The following is a 22,242-nucleotide window of genomic DNA, read 5'->3' as shown; positions in this document are numbered from 1 at the left end:
TAACCAGGTCTAGATTACTTATAATAAATATATTTTTTAGTAATTGAGTAAATGAATTACAGTGAGGATAACAGCAAAGAAATGGTGAACAGATGTTTACACCAAGAAAGTGTGATGACTGAGGTCAGCTCAGGACTTCATGGCAGGCCCACATGGCTTCTTTTTATCCAACTCATTTCTCCCTCTCCTTTGGAAGGATCCAAGTCTGGAAAACAGCCAAAACACTGTTATGCAAACACCAAGTCCAAATAATGTGCAAGCATCTAAAGTATTGAAAGCCACTTTTGTTACCTTCCATCAGCTGAGGGGTGGAGAGGGTTCTCAGAGCCCCAGGCTCCTCCAATAAGGATTAGATTGCATACAAAAAAGCCCTGGCTAAGAACTTGCTTCCTCATCCTACAGCTGGTACCAAAACTCTCTCTAATCTTCACTGGAAGAAAATGTCTATCCAGTAAGTATCTCTGAGAGAGCTTCTATCATGACTTTGTGATGGTAAATGGAATATTTCAGGATATTGTAGAAAATAGTATTGGGTTATGGTTTGTTTAAGACAGCTCTTGGGCCTAGCTGGAGATACTTCTTCCTGCAGTGAACAGAACATACAAAGTTTATATTTAGATGATGGTGAGATCTGTATGATTTGCAATGGGCCTGGAAGGCAGTTATGAACACATATATGAATTTCATGTCTTGCCTAGTCATTTCCTACCTGTGTGGCTTTGGCAAATTACATATGTTTTTAAGTCTAAACTACTTAATTTTTAAAGGTTTTCCAAATCCAGAAGTGATATCATAATACTATTTATCCTACTGTATTATTGAGAAATTTAAATGTTGTAGTAAAATATGAAATTCTCTTTATAAAGTGCTTAATAATAAGTGCTTGATAAAATGTAGTTAGAATTAGAAGGTCTAGCTAGTTAGGACTGCACTTTAAGAAGATATAAAATGGAAGCAAAGACAAGACATGAGTAGGCACACACAAACAAGTATAGAACCTGAGTCTCTCAATCTTCCTCTTGAAAGAACTATAGCTCTTGAGGATTGGTAGAGACATGAGATGATGGGAAGAACTAAGAGCATAATACGGTGAATAACAAAGGGTGGGGCACCTGACTCTGAATGCTGACCTTATTTTATGTAAATGAACGAGTCCATAAGAAGGTCAGGAGTGCCCCAGCTGGGTGTCTCTAGGCAGGTAGTTCTTGAAAGAATCTTGTGTCACAATTCAGAAATAGAAGTGAACACAGATGAATTAATTGATATGTTTTCAGAAGCATGAAAAACTGCATAAAATAGGATTTGGACAATATGTCCATTTTTATTTAAAGTGTCAAAATTCTCTGTGGCATGAAAGGAAGGGCCTGAGCAACACCTCATAAAATCCTAAGTGGGCTGTGCTGCAGGTGAACTGGAAGGAGTCCTTAAAACACCTTTCTCCAAAACAGAGGCGTCGCCTCTGACCCTCTGGAATACTCTTTGAGAATCAACCTGTGCTTCTTTCTCATAATCCTGCATTTCAGAATTGAACACCCTGCTGGTGGCTACAAGAAACTATTTGAAACTGTGGAGGAACTGTCCTCACCACTAACAGCTCATGTCACAGGTTTGTCTCATTGATCTTAGCTTGCTTATTGATTGTACATTCTAAACTGGCATCTTGCAGTATAGCCTAGGTTAATATAAACCATGACACCTTTCTTGCTTTATCCTGAGTACTAGGTTCAAGCTAACAGAACCTAACTCTTCAGAAAGCTTTCCTTTCTGTCAAGATCATCCTGTATCAGACATCAAGTAAGCAGTAGACAGGAGCCACTGTTAGTATCATCAACTCTGTCCAAAGACCTCATGTGACTCATGCTTTGCTATGTATAACAGGATGCTATGTGAAATGTCAGCAGTTGGGCAAATCTTTTCTCTGTTTTCTGCTCTATAAAAGGCAAGGAGAGCAGTGAACACTCTTCAACTAGATGGTGGCATTACAATATAGGTTTAGTATCAAACATTAGCTTTCAGTAAAAGCAAATATTGTTTTCTAATTTTTATTTGAAGTCTGCTTGGTAGTTGAACTTAATATGTAGGCAACAATCGATTTGTTTTAAAATAAAAACCTGGTAAGGATTGAGCAAACATGAACTTTTCTGGGGATGAGAGAACTGATCAAACCTCATTGTGAAAGATGGAAGTCCCCAATAACAATCTTGGTGCCATTTTTTTTTTTTTGATGAGGAAACAAAAGCTCTTAGAGAAAGCAGGAGAATATTCTGCATCTGAATCCAGGTCCTGACACTTATCCCTGTATCTTATCTGCCACAAAGGGTGAATTTCATAAAGCGTGCTCATTTATATCCCAAGATAAATGGGAGTTTTAGATTTTAAAAACTCAGCCAACATTCTTGCTGCTTCATATAAAAGGTTCTTTCTACATGAGTAGAGTAGTGCACATCTTTAAATTTCAGCATTCAAAACACAGAGGCAGAAGTGTGAGGCCAGCTTGGTCTGTTTAACTGAGGATAGACCATCAAAAAACCCTATCTTAAAAAAATGCATCTTAAAAAAATTGACACCTAGTTTTAATATTTTGATCCATGCTCCTAAAGTCTATCCTTGTACTTTTTAATCCACCAAATTGCATAAGAAAAACTGATGTTCTCTCTATAGGTAAGCTGACAAATAACAAATAGACAGGCACATAGAAAATCTAGTAAGTAGTACCACCTGATCATCTCACTTTGCTGCAGGCAGGATTCCCCTCTGGCTCACTGGCAGTCTTCTCCGATGTGGGCCAGGGCTCTTTGAAGTTGGATCTGAGCCTTTCTATCACCTGTTTGATGGACAAGCCCTTTTGCACAAGTTTGACTTCAAGGAGGGCCATGTCACATACCACAGAAGGTAAGTCCATGACTGACCTCACCAGAGTAGAGCCTATCTCAGTTCTTCTCCTGTTTGAACTTTCACCTTCATGAACCCAGAGAAAACCTCTAAACACATTTCTTTCTTCTTTCTTCATGGTCTAGCCAGGTCTGTATATTTGCACAGCCACCTGAGAATGTTAAAATGAGATAATGGGGTTCAAGAGCTCTGAGACAAACATGGCTATCTTCAAATCCTGAATCCACCATGCACCATTTTGTTTTAAATGATGGCATCTGATAGGGAATTATTGACCTCTAACTATTTTGTCAACTGTAGAATGAAAGAAATGGTAGAATCTACTATAAAGAGTCTACCCATGACTAAATGAGAATGAAATATGTCACTCATAGTAATAGTGCAGTAAAAACAAACACTGCTAGTACTATTGTGACTATTAGACTATTGGGTTATCTAAATTTCTTTCATTTTTTTAGCATCAGAAAGGTCTAAAAAAGAAGCTGGTAAAATGACTCAGAAGGTGCGGGTACATGCCATTAAGCCTTACCCAAATCCAATCCACATATAAACTACCTCTAGCAAGTTTTCCTCTGAACTCTGTATGCATTCTATAGCTCCTGCACATGTTTGTGTGTGTGTGTGTGTGTGCACACACGTGCGCGCGCACACACACACACACACACACACAAATGTTTAAAAAATTATAAGGACTTGAAGAGAGTTGCACAAAAGGGGGAGGGGACAAAATATGTCACAGAAACACTAGATACAGATGTGAAGAGGAGTGAGAGAAGGGAGAAAGACAGAGGGATACAAAGAGAAAATTTTTAGCCTGTTATTTGCTAAAAGGTTAGAGCAATGACTCAACATCCAGAGGACCCAGGATTCAATTCTGAGCACCATGGCAGCTGCTGCTCACAACTGTCTGCAACGCTAGACCAAGGGGATCCGATGTACTTTCTAGCCTCTATGGGTAACAGGCACACATGTATTACACAGACATATGTGCAAGCAGAACACACATACATATAATAATATTAGTAATAATAATTTATTAATAGTAACAACAATAAAGAGTTATTACTAAAGCCATCATTCCAACCCCATAACAACACAGTAAATACCCTGATTCCTGTTTGAATATTCAGGCTTGTTAATGGTATGATTACCATAAATTTCAAGTATTTTGAAGGGACATCAAAGGAAGAGTAAGGGGAAACTGGAAATAGGATTTGAACTGTGGCAAAAGAGAGGAAAGGACTGCCAAGCATAAGTTTTTCTAGGAAAGCAATTTTGGATTTCAGACACAGATTTTATATAACGTCTAATGTGTACTTTCATATACATTCCTCTTTATAAAAGCACAAAATCAAAATTTACTTTACCTTCCATATGGCAAGCCTCAAGTAACATTTTCCAGGTGGTCTAGGAAGTAACTCACAGATAAATCAGCCTGTGAGAGAGATAAAATTCAATAAAAACAAAATTTTAAAATATATAATACATTTTAGAATTAAAGAGAAACACAAGGTCAAACAGATGAAAGAAATACAATCCGTCACACTATGTCCTATAATGTGATGAGCTTCATGTGTGACATAGCCACATGTTCTAGTTTGTTTTCTACTTCTGTAATAAACATCATGACCAAGGACAAGTTGAGTAGGAAAGATGTTTATTTTATCTTTACAATTCATCACCAGGGGAAGCCAAGGCAGGAAGAAATCTGAACATGGAACATAGACCATGAAGGAATATTGTTTACTGCCTAATGTTTTGTGTCTTCTTCTCTTCTTCTTCTTCTTCTTCTTCTTCTTCTTCTTCTTCTTCTTCTTCTTCTTCTTCTTCTTCTTCTTCTTCTTCTTCTTCTTCTTCTTCTTCACCTTTCTCCTCCTCCTCCTCCTCCTCCTCCTCTTCCTTCTCCTCCACCACTGCCACTGCTGCCACCACCTCCTTCTTCTCTCTACCTCTCTCTCCTTTCCTAACCCTTTCTTTTAAAAATGTTTTGTTTATATAATGGATTACAGGGATGGATTTCCATATATATGCCCCAGTACAGGGGAACACCAGGGCCAAAATATTGGGAATGTGTGGGTAGGGAAGTGGGGGGGAGGGTGGGGGGGACTTTTGGGATAGCATTGGAAATGTAATTGAGGAAAATATGTAAAAAAAAATGAAATGATGGGAAGTTGATAATTTGTACTGAATTACAGTACAGCAAATGATGTTTTAAGCACAGTAAACATAATGATTGGGTTATCACTATGATTGGATTCAGTGGGTATCATTATTATTTTTGTTTGATAGTTGTAGAAATGGGGGCCATGGAGGATTAGGAAACTTGTTCTGAATTATATATATATTAAACTACAAAATGAAGCTTCAGAAAATATGACCCCAGAGTCAGTTCTCGTGTGTTCTTTGTACTAAAATTATCCAGTAAAAGGAAAGAAAAGTCTATCCTTAGAACTTTAGGGGAAATACAACATATGCCCTATGCCCAAGAAGCATCTTTTGGTAAACAACAGTCAGGGATGTTTGTACACTGTTCTTGGAGAGATATTGCTTGCTTCTCACTTTGCTGGAGTATTCATAATTTCATGAGATGTCCTGGGGCATAACAAGGTGACATTTCTACTTTTAGTGATTAAAAAAACAAACAAACAGCACAAACACAAATAAAAACACCCCTATATACCATTAAAAATGTTTTGGGAATATTATTTCATGTGTATGTTGCCTGCATGTCTATCTGTGCACCACATTCATGCAGTACCTGCAGAAACCAGAAGATCGTGTCATATCTCCTGGGAGTGGAGTTACAGATAGATGGTTGTGAGCCCAAAACAAGAATGCTGGGAATTGAATCCAAGTCTTCTGGAAGAGCAGTCAATGATCTCAATGGCTGAGCCACCACTTCAGCCTTCAGCCTGTTTTCTGAAGTGGTACCTGTCCAGTGATACCATACACAGTGGGCTGGTCTCGCCTGTATCAATCATTAATTTGTTAAAATGTCCTCATGGACTTACCTACAGGAAATATGATGGAGGCATCTTTTCAATGAAAGTTTTCTTTTCCCCCAAAGAATTCTAGTTTGTGTCAAGTTGAAAAAAACTACTCACCATGATGTGGGGTACTTTTCTTTTTTCTAACTCTGACCAATGTCACAATCACATATATCTACTCATCTTTCGGAGCCTCAGTTTCTCTATCAAACACTTGGTTTTCATCCAATTTGATGAAAACACACTGACTCTCAGCTTCATGTGTCTAGAATGGATAGCCTACTTGTATCCTTTATCCATTTTTCAATGTTCTTCAGATTCATCCGCACTGATGCTTATGTTCGAGCAATGACTGAGAAGAGGATTGTCATAACAGAATTTGGCACCTATGCTTTCCCAGACCCCTGCAAGAATATATTTTCCAGGTTAATGAAACCAAACTACATTTTATATCACCCCTTTTTGTTCACATAGTTTTAAAGTTACTGAACTGCAAAATTCATTTGCTTCTGCAGGTTTTTTTCTTACTTTCGAGGAGTAGAGGTTACTGACAATGCCCTTGTAAATATCTACCCAGTGGGAGAAGATTACTATGCATGCACAGAGACCAACTTTATCACAAAGATTAACCCAGAGACCTTGGAGACAATTAAGCAGGTAGGATATTGTGCTTAGGAGACATTACTCAAGCACATAAAATTGAGAACTTAGAATTAAAACATTAGGATAAATTTGACAGAACAGATGAGCTAGAATAAATTTTGACTCCTTGCTAGTCCCCAACTATGAGATATTTAACATAGGATGAAATTTTTTCTTAATCCATGACATTTGAAATACATAGTTGGGAGGAAAACATTAAAGCAACTTACATTTGTTCATTTGTAAATATTTTCTGAGACCTTCCTATGTATTAAAACTTCTGTAAGATACAAGAGATAACACAGCACTGTCTCTGACCCTTCAAGTATAATAGGCTAGCTTGAATCTGGTGTATAACAGTCTTAAAAGTAACAGCTAATAGCCGAGCATGGTGGCGCATGCCTTTAATCCCAACACTTGGGAGGCAGAGACAGGTGGATTTCTGAGTTTGAGGCCAGCCTGGTCTACAAAATGAGTTCCAGGACAGCCAAGGCTATACAGAGAAACCCTGTCTTGAACCCCCCACCCAAAAAAAACACAAAAAAAACAAACAAACAAACAACAACAAAAAAAAACCTATTAATGTTGAAAACCTGCTGTTGGTGGTTCTAAGCAACTTTGTTGCACCAATTTGGCCCTTTTTAGAGATATTTATTAGAAATAAAGCAATATTTTAAATAAATATCAAAATATTGGAAAATTAAACACTTTGCACTTTTCATGAATAATACTTAAAATAGAGACAATCTCAACCATTATGTATCATCATATGTTTGCACAGTATTGTGTTTTTAGTAAACTTAACTTCTAGATGGGAAAATCAAAGAGGCACACTATAGCAGGATTCAGAAAGTGATAAATCTTTTAAGAAAATGTAAAACTAAAGAAAACAGATACAAAAGTGTGCCTCAAGGCAGTTGTTTAGGGTGAAAAAAGATGAAATCAGAGTTTAAACTCTTGCATTTCATCTGGATACATGTAACTTCCGTGAATTTGGTCAAAGAATATTCTAGATTGAGGGATTGCATGATCGAAGTCACAGAAATGGGAAAAAAGTGGACATTTTTGCAGAAATTGAGAATAATCTTTTTATGCTAAGCCTGCAGCAATTCTCTGTGCAAGCTTTAGACAGGAAATGGCTGTTCAATGTAAGCTGACCCACGCACTGAAAAGGCTTGATGATCCTGACTTTGTCTTCTAAATATTAGAAATGTCCTTGATCACTATGATTTTCAAAAATGACTCTGATATCTCAGGTAGGGAACAATAACACTTTAAACTGAGAACTAATAATCTAGAAGTGTAGATGGTTTAAAAGGGAGCAGTGGGACACACTAGGGTGAAACTGAAAGCTGGAGTACTAAGCTATAAATTTGAAATAAACTGTTTTTCTAATTGAAAGCTACTGAAAGTCTTTGCTCAAAGAAATTTTGCAAGCAGTTATACTTTAAGGTGTTTACTTGGGAATGGGAAGCAATAAGGGCTAAATAGGGGACCAGTCATGGAAACCAGGACTATAAGGAATATTAATGTAATGTTTATTTCAAATAGTTAGAATAAAGGAATTTAGATATTCTGCCATTATTTTATTGATCTCAACCTCAATGCCCAGTATTAGTTTATTGACCTCAACCTATACCCAGTGTCGAAATCATAAGTGTGCAACTGAAACTGAAAGTATCCTCAAGATTCATCTTTCATTCCACAGGTTGATCTTTGCAACTATATTTCTGTCAATGGTGCCACTGCTCATCCACATATTGAAAGTGATGGAACAGTTTACAACATTGGCAATTGCTTTGGGAAAAATTTTACAGTTGCCTACAACATTATTAAGATCCCTCCACTAAAAGCAGGTGAGATTGTAATCTTCCCTCCAGTAGGAGAAAAAGGTGTTCTATCATTGACAAAAGGTTGCTGGAAATATCAGATCTAGATCATAGTATCAAAATTACTCTCAAATTTAATAAGACTTCCTCTCATTTGTATCCTACCAGGTGACTAATGTCAAAAAGCACAATAGTAAACAATTAGAAAACTCGAGAAAGCAAGAAGCCAAGTTCTGTTCTACAATGTTTCAAAATTTAGTTACATCAAATGTAAATTTGATAAATTTAATTCTATCAAATATTTATTGAGCCCTTATTCTTATGCCAAGAAAAATCTGGAGTTCCTCTTTATATTGAATGACTGAAAATTTGGGGGAGTGAGGCCATTGACATTATTTAAGAAGTCATTCACATTATTTTCTCATCTGTGAACTTTAGTATGCCTAGTATTTATTGGACAGAGCTGTTGATATTGCTCATCCATACTATAGTTCTAAGGAACTTTGTAATACCAGAGGGCACTTTGCCTACACTAAAGCACTGCTTTACTTCCTTGGACTTAAACCTAAACTCTATTTGCTGTAAAATGTGACCCTATAGTACTCTTCCCTGTGCACTTTTTCAAATATGCTGCTTTTTGGATTTCCCTAGGTTAGTGTAGCTTCACAATGAAGAGAAGTCATCAAAATGTGGGCAGATCTGGAAAACAATACTGCCTTCTTATGTAGAACTATTTGGTGCTCCTGGGATAGGAAAGAGCCCTCTTCTTCGAAGAGAATGAAACTGTTTCTAATTGTAAATAGCAGGCTGAAGGGAAAAAAGTTTATTGAAAATACAATATCCAGGCTAGGACCAATCAGAAAAGAGAGGAAGTCCTAAGGGCTTCCAAGAGCCTATTAAAAGTCCTACCACAAACCAAAGATTGGATTCCAACCTCTGGAGTCTCTTCTATACCCTCAATAGGAGTAGATTGCCTGTTAAAATGGAGTTTTAGGAGTTTGTTCTTTAATTCTATCTGTGTCTGGTGCGTATTTTTTCCAATATCAGCCCATAACTTCCTTCCATTCCATCAGGTGCCCTCAGATCTGTACCTATTACTTTCTGTCCAGAACCCTCAGCTGCTGCTTTCTTGTCCTCCGTCTCATTCTCTAGCTAACAATGGCTCCCTGCTCTCCACCTGTCACTACATTTTCCTAAGTGTGTCTTCTTTCTAAGACATACAATTATTTGTCCTTACCCCAGAAGGAACTTGGTGGGACCCTTAGGTAACCACCTCCTTAACAACATGAAATTCTACTAGAATATACCACTAACTGAGAAGATGAAAATGAGCTCTGAAAAATCCACATCTGAAGATGTATTTTTGCTTATATAAGCTGTTTGAGTGTTTTACATGATGAAGTAGGAAGAAAAAGAAGAGGAAGAAGAAGAGGAGGAGGAGGAAGGAGGAGGAGGAGGAGGAAAAGTTGTTGTTCGACAGCCTTTAAACCACTTTATTTCAGACAAGGAAGATCCAATAAACAAGTCAGAAGTTGTTGTACAGTTCCCCTGCAGTGATCGGTTTAAGCCATCTTATGTACACAGGTAATTTAAAGGGCAGCTTAAACTTAAAGATGTCCCTTGCCTACCTTTGATACCAACCCTGATTTGGAAAGTCTTTGTAGAAAACTAAGTTTAAATCCAATTAATTCCATATAAGCACTGTAAATCTGAGTAACTAAATATACTTTGTGTAGACATCTACCCACCCATAACTGAGAACTAGCTCTTCCATTCACAAGCCCATTTGTGTTTTTGAACAGTTTTGGTCTGACTCCCAACTATATCGTTTTTGTGGAGACTCCAGTCAAAATTAACCTTTTCAAGTTTCTTTCTTCGTGGAGTCTTTGGGGAGCCAACTACATGGACTGTTTCGAGTCCAATGAAAGCATGGGGGTATGTCTGATTCATTTGTTACATTGTGATTCTAAGGAAAGTGTTTTATAATTTTTTTCCTTAAAATTTATCAAAACATTTCCTTACTTTTCCAGGTTTGGCTTCATGTTGCTGATAAAAAAAGAAGAAAATGTTTCAATAACAAATACAGGACTTCTCCTTTCAATCTCTTCCATCATATCAATACTTATGAAGACAATGGATTTCTGATTGTGGATCTCTGTTGCTGGAAAGGGTAAAAAAATATGTTGAATAAAAGTCCCATCACCAATTTCTTCTGGAAACAAAGTGCCTTAATGCAAGTCTTTGTTGTTAAATGTGAATCACATATAAAAAGGGAAGTGCTATGAAATAGCAAAATGTATGATAGTGACCAGAGAGTTTAGAAAATCAGAGGCAGACTAACCATCAGAACTAGAGTTAACACTGAAAACCAACTTGATCTGAACCAGGCCTAAAAATGGAAACTTCTTGAGGTCTGTAAAGTGCCTTGAATCCTTCCTCATTCTGAATAATAGAAACAGAAATGCTATTCTCAGTCTAGTCATTAAAAATACATTGACTCCTAAAGACACAGAGTGGAGACAATGGAACAGAACAAAGAGTATGTAAAGCTGCTGTAAATCTCCATGAGGTAAGCCTTTTTATTTTCCCTCACTGAGTAGGAGGAGGAAATGACTCTGACACTATTTCTGTCAATAACAGTCTGGGTTGTGGCCTAAGGAACAATCAGATATATGTGCTTTCAAAGTCTTGAATCACCTCTAAAATTGGTTAGGTGTGGTGATGCATGCCTTAAATCCCAACAGTGGTAGAGTGCTTGCCTAGCAAGCACAAGACTCTGGGTTCAGTCCTCAGCTCTGGGGAAAAAAAAAGACAAAATCCCAACATTTGGGAGGAAGAGGCAGGAAGATCTGAAGTTCAAGGTCAGCCTATGCTACATTAGACCTTTTTTCATTATTTGCAATTGTGTTCATGTTTGACTTGTTTTCACAGGTTTGAATTTGTTTATAATTACTTATATTTAGCCAATTTACGTGAGAATTGGGAAGAAGTAAAAAGAAATGCTATGAAGGCTCCTCAGCCTGAAGTCAGGAGATATGTACTTCCTTTGACAATTGACAAGGTAACTTTCTATACATGAGTGTTTCAACTCACTTGGAAACTATCCTGTTTATACATATAATCCTGAAATTTCAGATGTAGGAGGAGTTTTTAAATACCATAATTAAACCTCTTATTTTACAAATGACGAAACTGAAGCTCAAAAGAATGGTGTGATTTAGAAAGGGTGACTTCCACAGAGCCAAGATGATATGTAGTTTTCTTGATCTCAAATTCTGTGCCCTTTTTATTCATAAAATCCCTTTAAAATCATACTTCACTAATAACTACAGACCCAGTGATTCTCATCCTCCTTTGATAGTTGTACAAATATCCTAAATAATTTCAAATTCTGGAAAAATAAAGGATCAGAAAGCAGGTCCTCAATCCATTGGCATAGGAAATACGTTTTTCTATAAATTTGAAAATGACATTAGACAGCAAAAATAATTAATACTATTAGATAGTTGCTGGAGGAGTTTATAATATTCCTCTGAAGATTTTTTAACTGAAATAAATGCAGTAGGTACACTGGTAAGAGAAATAACATTTAAAATTACTAATATATAAATAAGAACCCTAAAAAACATGAACCTCAAAGTTGAGGCTTAAATACTCTTTTGATAAAGTAAATACGAACACTATAGAGGAGGAGTGATTGTCTAAGGAAACTAATAACCTGGAGAGTAGATGGTATTTGAAAAAAAGGTCCTCTAGGCCCCAGGTGTGTTTTCCTCTTTGATGTAAGTGTAATATTCCTTTGAAAATTAATGATTTGAAGGTCACCATGAGACTCTCCAACTAGACAATGTGACTAAGACAAAAGCCACTCTGATCCTGCTGTTACCAATCTATAAAACACAGTAGGATTCTACACCATTAGTGAGTCTCCACTACCATTAAGAAATTATGCCTTACGGGCTGGTGAGATGGCTCAGTGGGTAAGAGCACCCGACTATTCTTCCAAAGGTCCGGAGTTCAAATCCCAGCAACCACATGGTGGCTCACAACCATCCGTAAGGAGACCTGGCGCCCTCTTCTGGAGTGTCTGAAGACAGCTACAGTGTACTTACATATAATAAATAAATAAATCTTTAAAAAAAAAAAAAAAGAAATTATGCCTTAACTTTATATGCCCCAGTACAGGGGAATGCCAGGGCCAAGAAACGGGAGTGGGTGGCGTAGGGGAGCAGGGCAGAGGGAGGGTATAGGGAACTTTCAGGATAGCATTTGAAATATATATAAAGAAAATATCTAATAAAAATAAATTTAAAAAGGAAATTATGCCTTTTAAAGGGGACTTTGTGACTAAAAAGCAGATCTAGAATCAGGAAACCTGGTTCTCATGAATATTTGGAAGATTAGCTTTATGGACCCCCAAAACCATCTCTTTGTCTCTACATTTTTGTCTTTTCAGTGTTTTAGAATAACATCAGCAATATCCCGAATTTTTAGTGAAATAGAAATACTAGTCAACGCTGGCGCATGCTTTTAATCCCAGCACAAAAAAAAAAGGCAGAGGCAGGCGGATTTCTGAGTTCGAGGCCAGCCTGGTCTAAAAAGTGAGTTCCAGGACAGCCAGGGCTATACAGAGAAATCCTGTCTCGAAAATAAAACCAAAAAAAAAAAAAAAAAAGAAATACTAGTCAAAACCAAGAAAAACATACTTTTCCATGTAAACAATGAACACCCACTTTTTCTGTCTATATACTACCTGCTTCGACAAAAGGTGTTGAAGTAAATACATTGAACTAAAAACTTAAATCAGAGGCAGTTGAAAGCAAACATAACTTAGAACTTGATCCTTTTGCCTTTAAGCATATCTGCAAACTAATAAAGAATAATAGTTGAGTGAAATTGGGCTTCTTAGGGGAAAAAAGAACTTCTACTAAGACAAAGAGTTGTATTTAAAGGAAAAATAAAAAGCAAATGGGATTTAACATAGAAATATAACAAAATCCTTGGGATGCTTTATTGAAAGCAGAGGAGAGGTGGTAGTTTGTAAGAACAGCTGGAAAGAACGATTGGAGTGAAAGAGATTATAAATGGGCTTTCTTTACCAGACTCTAAATAACATATAATTGGTAAGAGATTATTGAGGAAGTTTAAGTGTGTATGGTGTGTGTGTATGACATGGGTCCCTCTGGAAATGGTGTAGAGAACATATTGGGCAATAGAGAATCTAAAACTAAACTCTCTTTTAGAATATAAATGTTCTTCTGCAATTTCAGTGCTCTTTCAATCCCATTTACTCCATGTTTTAGCTGTGCCTTTTATATTGCAATGTGACCTGTTAGTGCAGTATTAAAAGTGATAATTTCTCCTTCATCCTGGTTAGCTTTCAAATAAATGAAACAGGGACTATAAGATTTATTTAATCAAGCTTTATGGCACAATAACTGAGCAGTATTAATCTATTTTAATGCTCTAAACGAAACTGGCTACCTTACAGCCAAAATACCAGAGACACTTGCATTTCTGTATTGATATGGCTTTCCCTGCTCCAGATGTGTTCCTATGGTATCTCCTGATCCCTCCTCTAATGGCAAATCCTCCCTTACTCTCTCCCTTTCCTCTAGCTGGAATTAGCAGTACAGAAATACTCTCTACTCTGCTCACCTATTGGCTGATCAACTTTTATTGACAAACCAGAGAATAAATGGGGAACAATGTTTATATAACATTGAAACCAGAGATTTTTAGTATAAGCATTACAATGTTATGTCTGGATTGCAACCAGATATGAGGGCAGAGAAATCAACATTTGAATAATACAAGAATAATATTTACATAATGTACAATAACATGATGCCCACAGCTGCCTGCCCTGCTATCATTCCTACTATAAATTTCCTTCCATTGAACATACCATTTAATATCCTTTATGACCTAGAATACTCACTTTCTTTTCTCACTCAAGTCATTTTGCATGATCAACAATTATGAACAACATCCGTGTAGATAATCATTCTTTATCAAACTTGTCAAAATCATACTGTAGTTCAATTAGATTATCTATTTTCTCCATATTTATACCTTTTCATCTAAATTTAAATGTTGCGAACACAGTCATGATAGTTGGTTCAATTTTAAATATCTGACCACAAATCTAACTGATTCGTTTCCTAACTTCCTATATTACCTTACTTTGCTAGTTAAATATTCCAGATCTTCCTCTCCTCTATCATACCTCCCACTTTTAGAGCGTCATATGTAATGATGATGATGATGATGCTTTCTCCTCATCTGAAATAAAATGAAAGTATTCAGAAAAGAATCAAAGATTCCTTCTGTCTAGTCTACCACTCACTTTGAATATCTATCTTCCTAAGCAAAGCTAATCTTTCTCATCCTTGCAGTTGATACATTGGTCTAGCAATCTCCTCCTTTCCTTTCTCCCTCCCAGATCTTCCTTCCTTAGAGAACCAAGTCCTTTCAACTCATTTTGCCTTAACAAGCTTCCACTACCTATCTTTCTTTTGCTGAAAGACTCTATAACTCAGTCAATGGCTCCTATAGTATATTTTTGTGTCCTCATTGCTTCAACAGTTTACTTTAAAGTAGTCTGTATAACATCTCTTCCTGTTTCTGAATCTCAAGGTTCAAGTTATCAACCACTACCACCAATTTTCAATATAATAGAAAGCAACAAAACCTAAAGCTGCACCTAATCAAAAACTGTACCACCTGTAATAGTTTTAACCATTGTGGGACAATACCAGCCTTTATTCATATCAGACAACATAGTGCTGGGCTTGCTATCTCTCTCACTTCCAAACACTTCACCAGGAAACTCTCAACTCCATCCCCCCCCCCCCCCGTCTCACTGATTGCAGTATTACCAATCCAACTAGAATCATTTTCTCTAGATTGGACTACTATAAAACAAAGTAGTTTTACTGAATCTAATATTGCAATTTAACTTCAATCCCCAAAACAAATACCCAACTGTAGATTCAACAAAGCAGAGTGATTTCTTTAAGAATAATTCAGTGTCTTCTTTGCCTACTCAAAATCCTTATATAGTTTTTCCTCATTTATCCACAGTGAAAGCCCAGGTCTTCACAATAACCCATGTGCCTTACAAAATCTAAGTCCATCAAATCTCCACAAACTTCTGTACTTTACCACCACAGTTATCCTTGGTACTCCTGAAACGTACTTGGTGCCATTCTCCTAGATTAGAACAGTTTTTCCCTCTCTGCTTGAGTGCATTGCAGGTTTCCTCATCTAAGAGTTTTGTATCAAATGCCACTTTTACAAAGAGACTTACTCTGACCCCATGTTAAAATTTCAACCCACAAATTCCTCACTCTTTGAATCCCCTTGTTATTCTATTGTTATTTCTATATTCATGGTACACTGTACACTTTATTAAGTATATTTTCTAATCTCCAAATAGAACATAAGCTTTACTGACCCTCAATAATAAGAAAGTATAATATATGATCCAGAAGTATTTCCCACTGTTTTCATGAAATCATATAAGGTGTGAGTGTGTGTGTGTGTGTGTGTGTGTGTGTGTGTACCATTACATGTATATAATAGGAGATAAATGCCTTTTTAAAAATCTTGTCTAGTAGGTTTTTTGTTTGACAATATAATTACATGTCATTTTTATATATCCTTGCTAGAAAATAATAAATACTTTATACTCAGGCAGTTGACAGCTGTTCTTCAGAAACTATAATTTTTTTAAAAAAGGACCAATTTTCACAGGGTCTTTCCTCAAACCCTTAACTTTTGTCTGAGAACAGCTTCATCTCACTGATGAAGAACTTGAGTCACTAAGATCCTCTGTGACTTGCCCATGGGTATGAGTTCCTAACTCAGCTGCTGGCCAAGCAGGCGGTTTGTTAAGACAGGGATGGAGGCACACCCTAGCTCTGTAACTTTGACATAATGCTTCATCTGAGGCTAAATTTCCTCATGTGTAAAGTGGGAGAAAGACAGGTCTTACCTGCTGTGATAACCAAATGAATATGATCTATATCAAATGGATTGCACAGTGTCTGGCATCTAGATAAAAACTGCTGCTACTGTTCATTAACATCGTTATAGTGATGTATCAGTGTTCTGTGTTCAGGTGGTATATAAAAGGAATTGTCAGACAGAAACTGACTAGTTGGCTGTTTTGCCAGTCCTCTTTGATGGTATGTGTTGGGTGTGATTATAATAACTCTGTGTGTGATGTCAACACTTCCTTATTGCCTTTCCTTCATGTTCCCAGTCCTGTTTTCCTTTTGACTGAATTTCCTTTTACCATTGTATGTGTAGGTTGTAGTCAGGTCTGCGCTGACATTTCCTCCATTGCTCTCTTCCCTGCTATTTCCCAACATGGAACCATACATTCAGAGTCTTCATAAACTCTGAATGGATAGAAGCAGGAAGCCATCTCCATACTTCTAGGCTGTGGCTTGATCCCCACAGTTTGGCTTTCTCTGGTTTAGGTTCTAGTCTTACCAGGGAATCAAAACTTCAGCTTTTTACTGTCTCAGAGACACTCTTCCAACCACACCTGCTTATTCACAAGTATAAGTATGCTAAGCATGCTAAGTAGTTTTATTACTATTACTCCCTGGACAGTATTTATTTTTTCCTGAATTTTAAAGTCCTGTTCTCATTCTTATCTGAAGTTAAATTTCAACTACAGGTTGTTCTCAGGCTTTGTCTTTTTCTGACTGCTTAAAACAAACAGAAACTTTTCTCCACCTACTTGACATTGACATTTTTTCTACCTTGTATTATGAGCCCACTGTTATGCCCTGTTCTTCCTACCCATAGGTGTCACCTAAGTTCTCGTTTATCCCACAATATTACAAAATCCCTTGATTATAATGCTTTCATGTTGTTTCTTAAATTACACACACACACGCACATTCACAGGCACACACATACACAGAGACACACAACATGGGCCAGTTCAACCCTTTTTATAGCTGTCTCCCTAACACCTAATATAACCCATAATCTATAGGAGATGCTCAATAAGTTCTTGTGAAGTAATCAGATGACCAAGATGCTTTCAGTCATGCCAACTGCATTTGTAATGCTGAATATTTAGACAATTGGAGAATCCCTAAATAGCCTTTCCCCTCCTAGTACCTAGCATGGTGCACAGCACACAAGTTAGTGATTAAGCAACTGGCTTGCCTGACTGATTGGCTGCATGAAAGAATAGACTTTTAGGACAGGACAATGTCACATGCCACCTATTCTGAAGTCTAAGACCATTATCAAGGATTTTAAGCTAATCAATATGGTTGTCACATTAAAGACAGACATTTAACCCTGAACAATATGGCCACTACAGTAGCCAGTCTCCTTGTCTGATTGTTGTTGTTGTTGTTGTTGTTGTTGTTGTCCCTTAAATGGTGACCTCTGAAAAGAGGAGAAAAAGTTTGGGAAGTCTGCATTTACAGATACTTGAATTTCTTTCCCTTCTCACTGTGGTCTCTGCTATCTTCTTTCTTAGGTCGACACAGGCAGAAATTTAGTCACACTGCCCCATACAACTGCCACAGCCACTCTGCGCAGTGATGAGACCATATGGCTGGAACCTGAGGTTCTCTTTTCAGGGCCTCGTCAAGGTAAGATGATCTAGTAAAAATCTGAGGAGGGGATCAATGATCTACTTAAAGATATTGAATTTTCCTCTACCTGTGTTCTGTTTTAAAGCCTTTGAATTTCCTCAAATCAATTACCAGAAATTTGGGGGGAAACCTTATACTTATGCATACGGACTTGGGTTGAATCACTTTGTTCCAGACAAGGTAATAAAGCATCTTACTAACATCCAATAAATCTTTGAGTCATATGCTAGTCAAGTAAAGCAGTTCATTAACTATCCAATTGCTTTTTCTTGGTCATAAGCAGCTCTGTAAGCTGAACGTCAAAACTAAAGAAATCTGGATGTGGCAAGAGCCAGATTCTTACCCATCTGAACCCATCTTTGTTTCTCAACCAGATGCTCTGGAAGAAGATGATGGTAATGGAAGCAATGAGTGTGTCTGGACTTTGCTTTATATTGAAATTCAGTGTGTTCTCTATTAGGAAAGGGGTTGGGCTGATTATTTACTAACTTTCAAATGGTGGTTCTTAAACTGAATGGAACTGCACCAGAATTGAATTTCTGTGGTCAGGTCTTGTAGATCACTACTAGAAAAAACAAAATGCAACCAACCAAAACAAAACCAAAAACAAAACACCACAGTAAAACACCTTCTGCAGCATAGTGAAGCTCTGAATGGAAGGGATAAGAAAAGGCATAACAGCAAGAATTCTAATCGCCTTTCTTCAGCAAACTATATTTTTGAATAAGCAGATGGAGTTCTAAGAAGGGAAATAAAATATTATAGCAGATCAATGAATGTGCATGTCTGGGACTCTAGTGCTCATTTGTTTGTTTTGGTAAGTTGAGGCTAAGCAAGAACCAGAGCCACAGCATATAATAAAGCAACTGCATTACATAGCATCAGTCTTGATTAAGCATTACTGCTAGGAAGCCTAGAAAGCTAGATCAGTGTAAGAGTACTGCTTGCTCTTGTTGAAGACATGGTACAACTCCCAGCACCCACATTATAGCTCACAACCAGCTGTACCTTCAGCTTCAGGTGATTCAGATGGTACACAGGCACTTACGCAAACAAAATGACCATACACATAAAAATATTAAAAGAATTTAAAAACATTAATGCAAGGACAGGAGAATGTATTACATTCTGTAGGCTTAAAGTTTTAAAATATAGGAAAACATAGAAGAATTATAAATAATTTGGGTGGCCATTTTTAATAAGTGGTTTTATATTCACACCACACATTGAAAAGTATAAAAGTTAGGTTTTCATTATATTTGAAAGAAGTAAACTTACATATAAGTCTTGAAATTTATAGTTATAACACACTCTTCTGCTTTAGAAGTTTTAAAGTGTACATTTTTATTAGTCATAACTTATATTAAAGATAAGAACATAGATCTGCTCCCTTAGTCAACATTGATGAGTTAGTACTTAGATCTGGTTGTTGTAATAAGAAACTGTGGTGTCTTATTACAGACAAGGTCACACTCCCTTCCTGAGGATAGTGCTAGTCCAGGAAGAAAGGGTTTAAAGTATTCCTTCAAGCCGTCACACAGCCAGGTTATTAAAAAGCCAAACAGCTGGGCAATGATGGCGCTTGCCTTGAATCCCAGCACTTTGGAGGCAGAGGCAGGTGGATTTCTGAATTTGAGGCCAGCCTGGTCTACAAAGTGACAGCCTGGTCTCCAGGACAGCTAGGGCTACACAGAAAAACTCTGTCTCAAAAAAATCAAAAAACAAAAAAACAACAACGAAAAAAAAAACAGAATCACAATAAGTCACGTGGTTTTCTATGTGACTATTATTTCTATGTGATTTCTATTTCTTAATGTAATAGCACCTTACTACCTATATAATTTCAATGTCAGATAATCATAAAACCTGACTTTAAAATCTCAAAACTGCCTTAATTAACAGGTGTGGTTCTGAGTGTGGTGGTGAGCCCTGGGGCAGGACAAAAGCCTGCATATCTCCTGGTTCTGAATGCCAAAGACTTGAGTGAAATTGCCAGGGCTGAAGTGGAGACTAATATCCCTGTGACCTTCCATGGACTGTTCAAAAGATCATGAACATATTCCAGGTCAGCAAAAATGGCTCTGTGAGTAATCACTTACTGTCAGGCCTGAAAACCTGAGTTCAATCTCTATGATCCACATCATGAAAGGACAGAACTTACTCCTGGAAGTTGTCCTTTCATCTCTACACACACATTACAGAACACATATATACATTATAATAAATAAATGTAATTTTTATTTAAAAATACAGAAAATCATCAACAATATTCTAGCAAGACATGTTTCTAATGGCAAAACCAAGAAGACTAGCTAGCTCCAAATCTATAATTAAATTCTGTTTTGTTTTGGATTTTTGTTTTTTTGTTTTTGTGTTTTTAGGGACTGGAGAGATGGCTCAGCAGTACAACACTGACTGCCCTTCTACAGATCCTGTGTTCAATTCCCAAAGATCACCTGGTGACTCACTTCCATCTGAGATGGAATCCGATGCCCTCTTCTGGTGTGTCTGAAGACAGCTAAAGTGTACTCATATATACATATGATAAATAAATCTTAAAAAAAAAAAAAAAAAAACAGAAAAAGAAAAAAATTCTGTTTATTTCATCTTGCTGTCCATCATGGTTTTAAGTCAAAGATGTACTCAATTTTGCAGTGTTTTTCAGAAATTTCTGAGTTGGACAAGTGGTTCCTTAAAAAATTAAGTGATTATGAAAGAAAAAAATTACTGAACTCTTCCTGAACTCTTCAACTCAGAGTCCTCTTACCCCTCCCATCTAGAGACTGTTCCCGGAACACTCCTGAACTTTTTACCCCAGAGTACATTCCTGAACTCTTCACCCCAGAGTCCGACCCCCCTCCCAATTGAAAACTGTTCCAAGAACATTTTTTAAATAAGGGTCTCTTGGAACAAACCCAGTCCAACCCCTCCCAACTGAAGACTGTTCCAGGAACATTCTTGAGATAAGAGTTTGAACAAACCTCAGAATACATTGCCAAAATATAGGACACGACCCCTAGGTTATGGAAAGCCCCTTGGAAAAACTCTTGGCAAAACCCCTTGGTGACGTAAACTTGTACTTTCCCTGCCCTGCTCCCCCCCTTGGCTGTTTCCTATAAAAGCCTGAGAAAAACTTGGGCTGGGGTCGAATCTCCTCTATACCATGCTTGGTGTATGAGTTTCGGCCCCAGAGCTCTGGTTCATGTGCTTGCTTGTTGTTGCTTTATTAAATCTTACTCTCTACATCTTAAGTTCGGTCTCAGTGTCTTCTTGGGTTCGCGGCTGTCCCGAGACTTGAGTGAGGGTCTCCCTTCGGGGGTCTTTCATTTGGGAGCTCATCCGGGATTTGCGCGACCACCCAGAAGTCCTAGACCCACTTGAAGGTAAGATTTTCTGTTCTGTCTTGGTCTGGTGTCTGTGTTCTGTTTCTGGAGGCCAGGAGGGTCTCGATCTGTAGGCCTTTGAGAGGCCATCTGAATCTGTATCTGTAGGCCTTTGAAAGGCCATCTGAATCTGTATCTGGTGCGATCGCAGTTTCGGTTTTGCGCGACGCTCTGTGCTCAGTACGAGCACCTGAGACCGTGCTCCGGGAGAGAGCGCGGGGTGGATAGGGATAGACGTGTCCGGTGTCCACCGTCCGCTCGCCCTGGGGGACGCCCCAGGAAGACAAGGGGAGGACCGGGGACGCCTGGTGGACCCCTCTGAAGGCCAAGAGACCGTCACTTTGGTGGAAGGTCTAAATCGGCCGGCCTTGGAGAGGCCATCTGATTCTGTAAGTTGCCTGTGGTCGACGCGAAGTCGCCGCTGTTTTTGCTTTCTCTTTTGTCTCAGTCTTGTGTTTGCTCTTGTTGTGTCTGCTATTATTCTAGAAATGGGACAATCTGCCTCCTCTCCCCTGTCTCTAACCCTGGAGCATTGGAGAGAGGTGAGGGTCAGAGCTCACAACCAGTCGGTGGAAGTTAGAAAAGGTCCTTGGCAGACCTTCTGCACCTCCGAGTGGCCGACGTTTGGAGTGGGCTGGCCACCGGAGGGTGCTTTTGACTTGTCACTAATCGCCGCTGTCAAGCAAATTGTTTTCCAGGAAGAAGGAGGTCACCCTGATCAGATCCCCTACATTGTGACCTGGCAGAATCTTGTTCAGTTCCCACCTCCGTGGGTCAAGCCGTGGGTCCCAAATCCTTCGAAACTGACGGTCGCGGTTGTCCAGTCCGATGCAGCTGAAAAATCCAGTCCTTCAGCACCCCCCAAGATTTATCCAGA

At 38.0% G+C, this 22,242-nt stretch overlaps 1 protein-coding gene across 2 annotated transcripts; it reads left to right on the top strand.

The window, feature by feature from the left end:
- Nucleotides 1-440: 440 nt before the first annotated feature.
- Nucleotides 441-20,036, top strand: Rpe65 (retinoid isomerohydrolase RPE65). Of its 2 annotated transcripts, XM_021158472.2 has the most exons (14): nt 441-451; nt 1,524-1,606; nt 2,742-2,892; nt 6,197-6,304; nt 6,395-6,536; nt 8,230-8,377; nt 9,853-9,934; nt 10,153-10,285; nt 10,381-10,520; nt 11,282-11,411; nt 17,865-17,979; nt 18,068-18,162; nt 18,266-18,377; nt 19,885-20,036. In XM_021158472.2, the coding sequence occupies exons 1-14, from the start codon at nt 441-443 to the stop codon at nt 20,034-20,036; spliced, it is 1,602 nt and encodes a 533-aa protein (XP_021014131.1). The 2 variants fall into 2 exon arrangements, with proteins under 2 accessions (XP_021014131.1, XP_085691368.1); XM_085835242.1 differs by lacking the exon at nt 6,197-6,304.
- The last annotated feature ends 2,206 nt before the right edge of the window (nt 20,037-22,242 follow it).

This window comes from Mus caroli, unplaced genomic scaffold (genome assembly GCF_978045245.1).
Source record: "Mus caroli unplaced genomic scaffold, Mus_caroli_1 scaffold_3, whole genome shotgun sequence".
Lineage (NCBI taxonomy): Eukaryota > Metazoa > Chordata > Mammalia > Rodentia > Muridae > Mus > Mus caroli.
The sequence above is the reverse complement of the archived record's forward strand: the minus strand, read 5'-3'. Positions and strand labels throughout refer to the sequence as shown.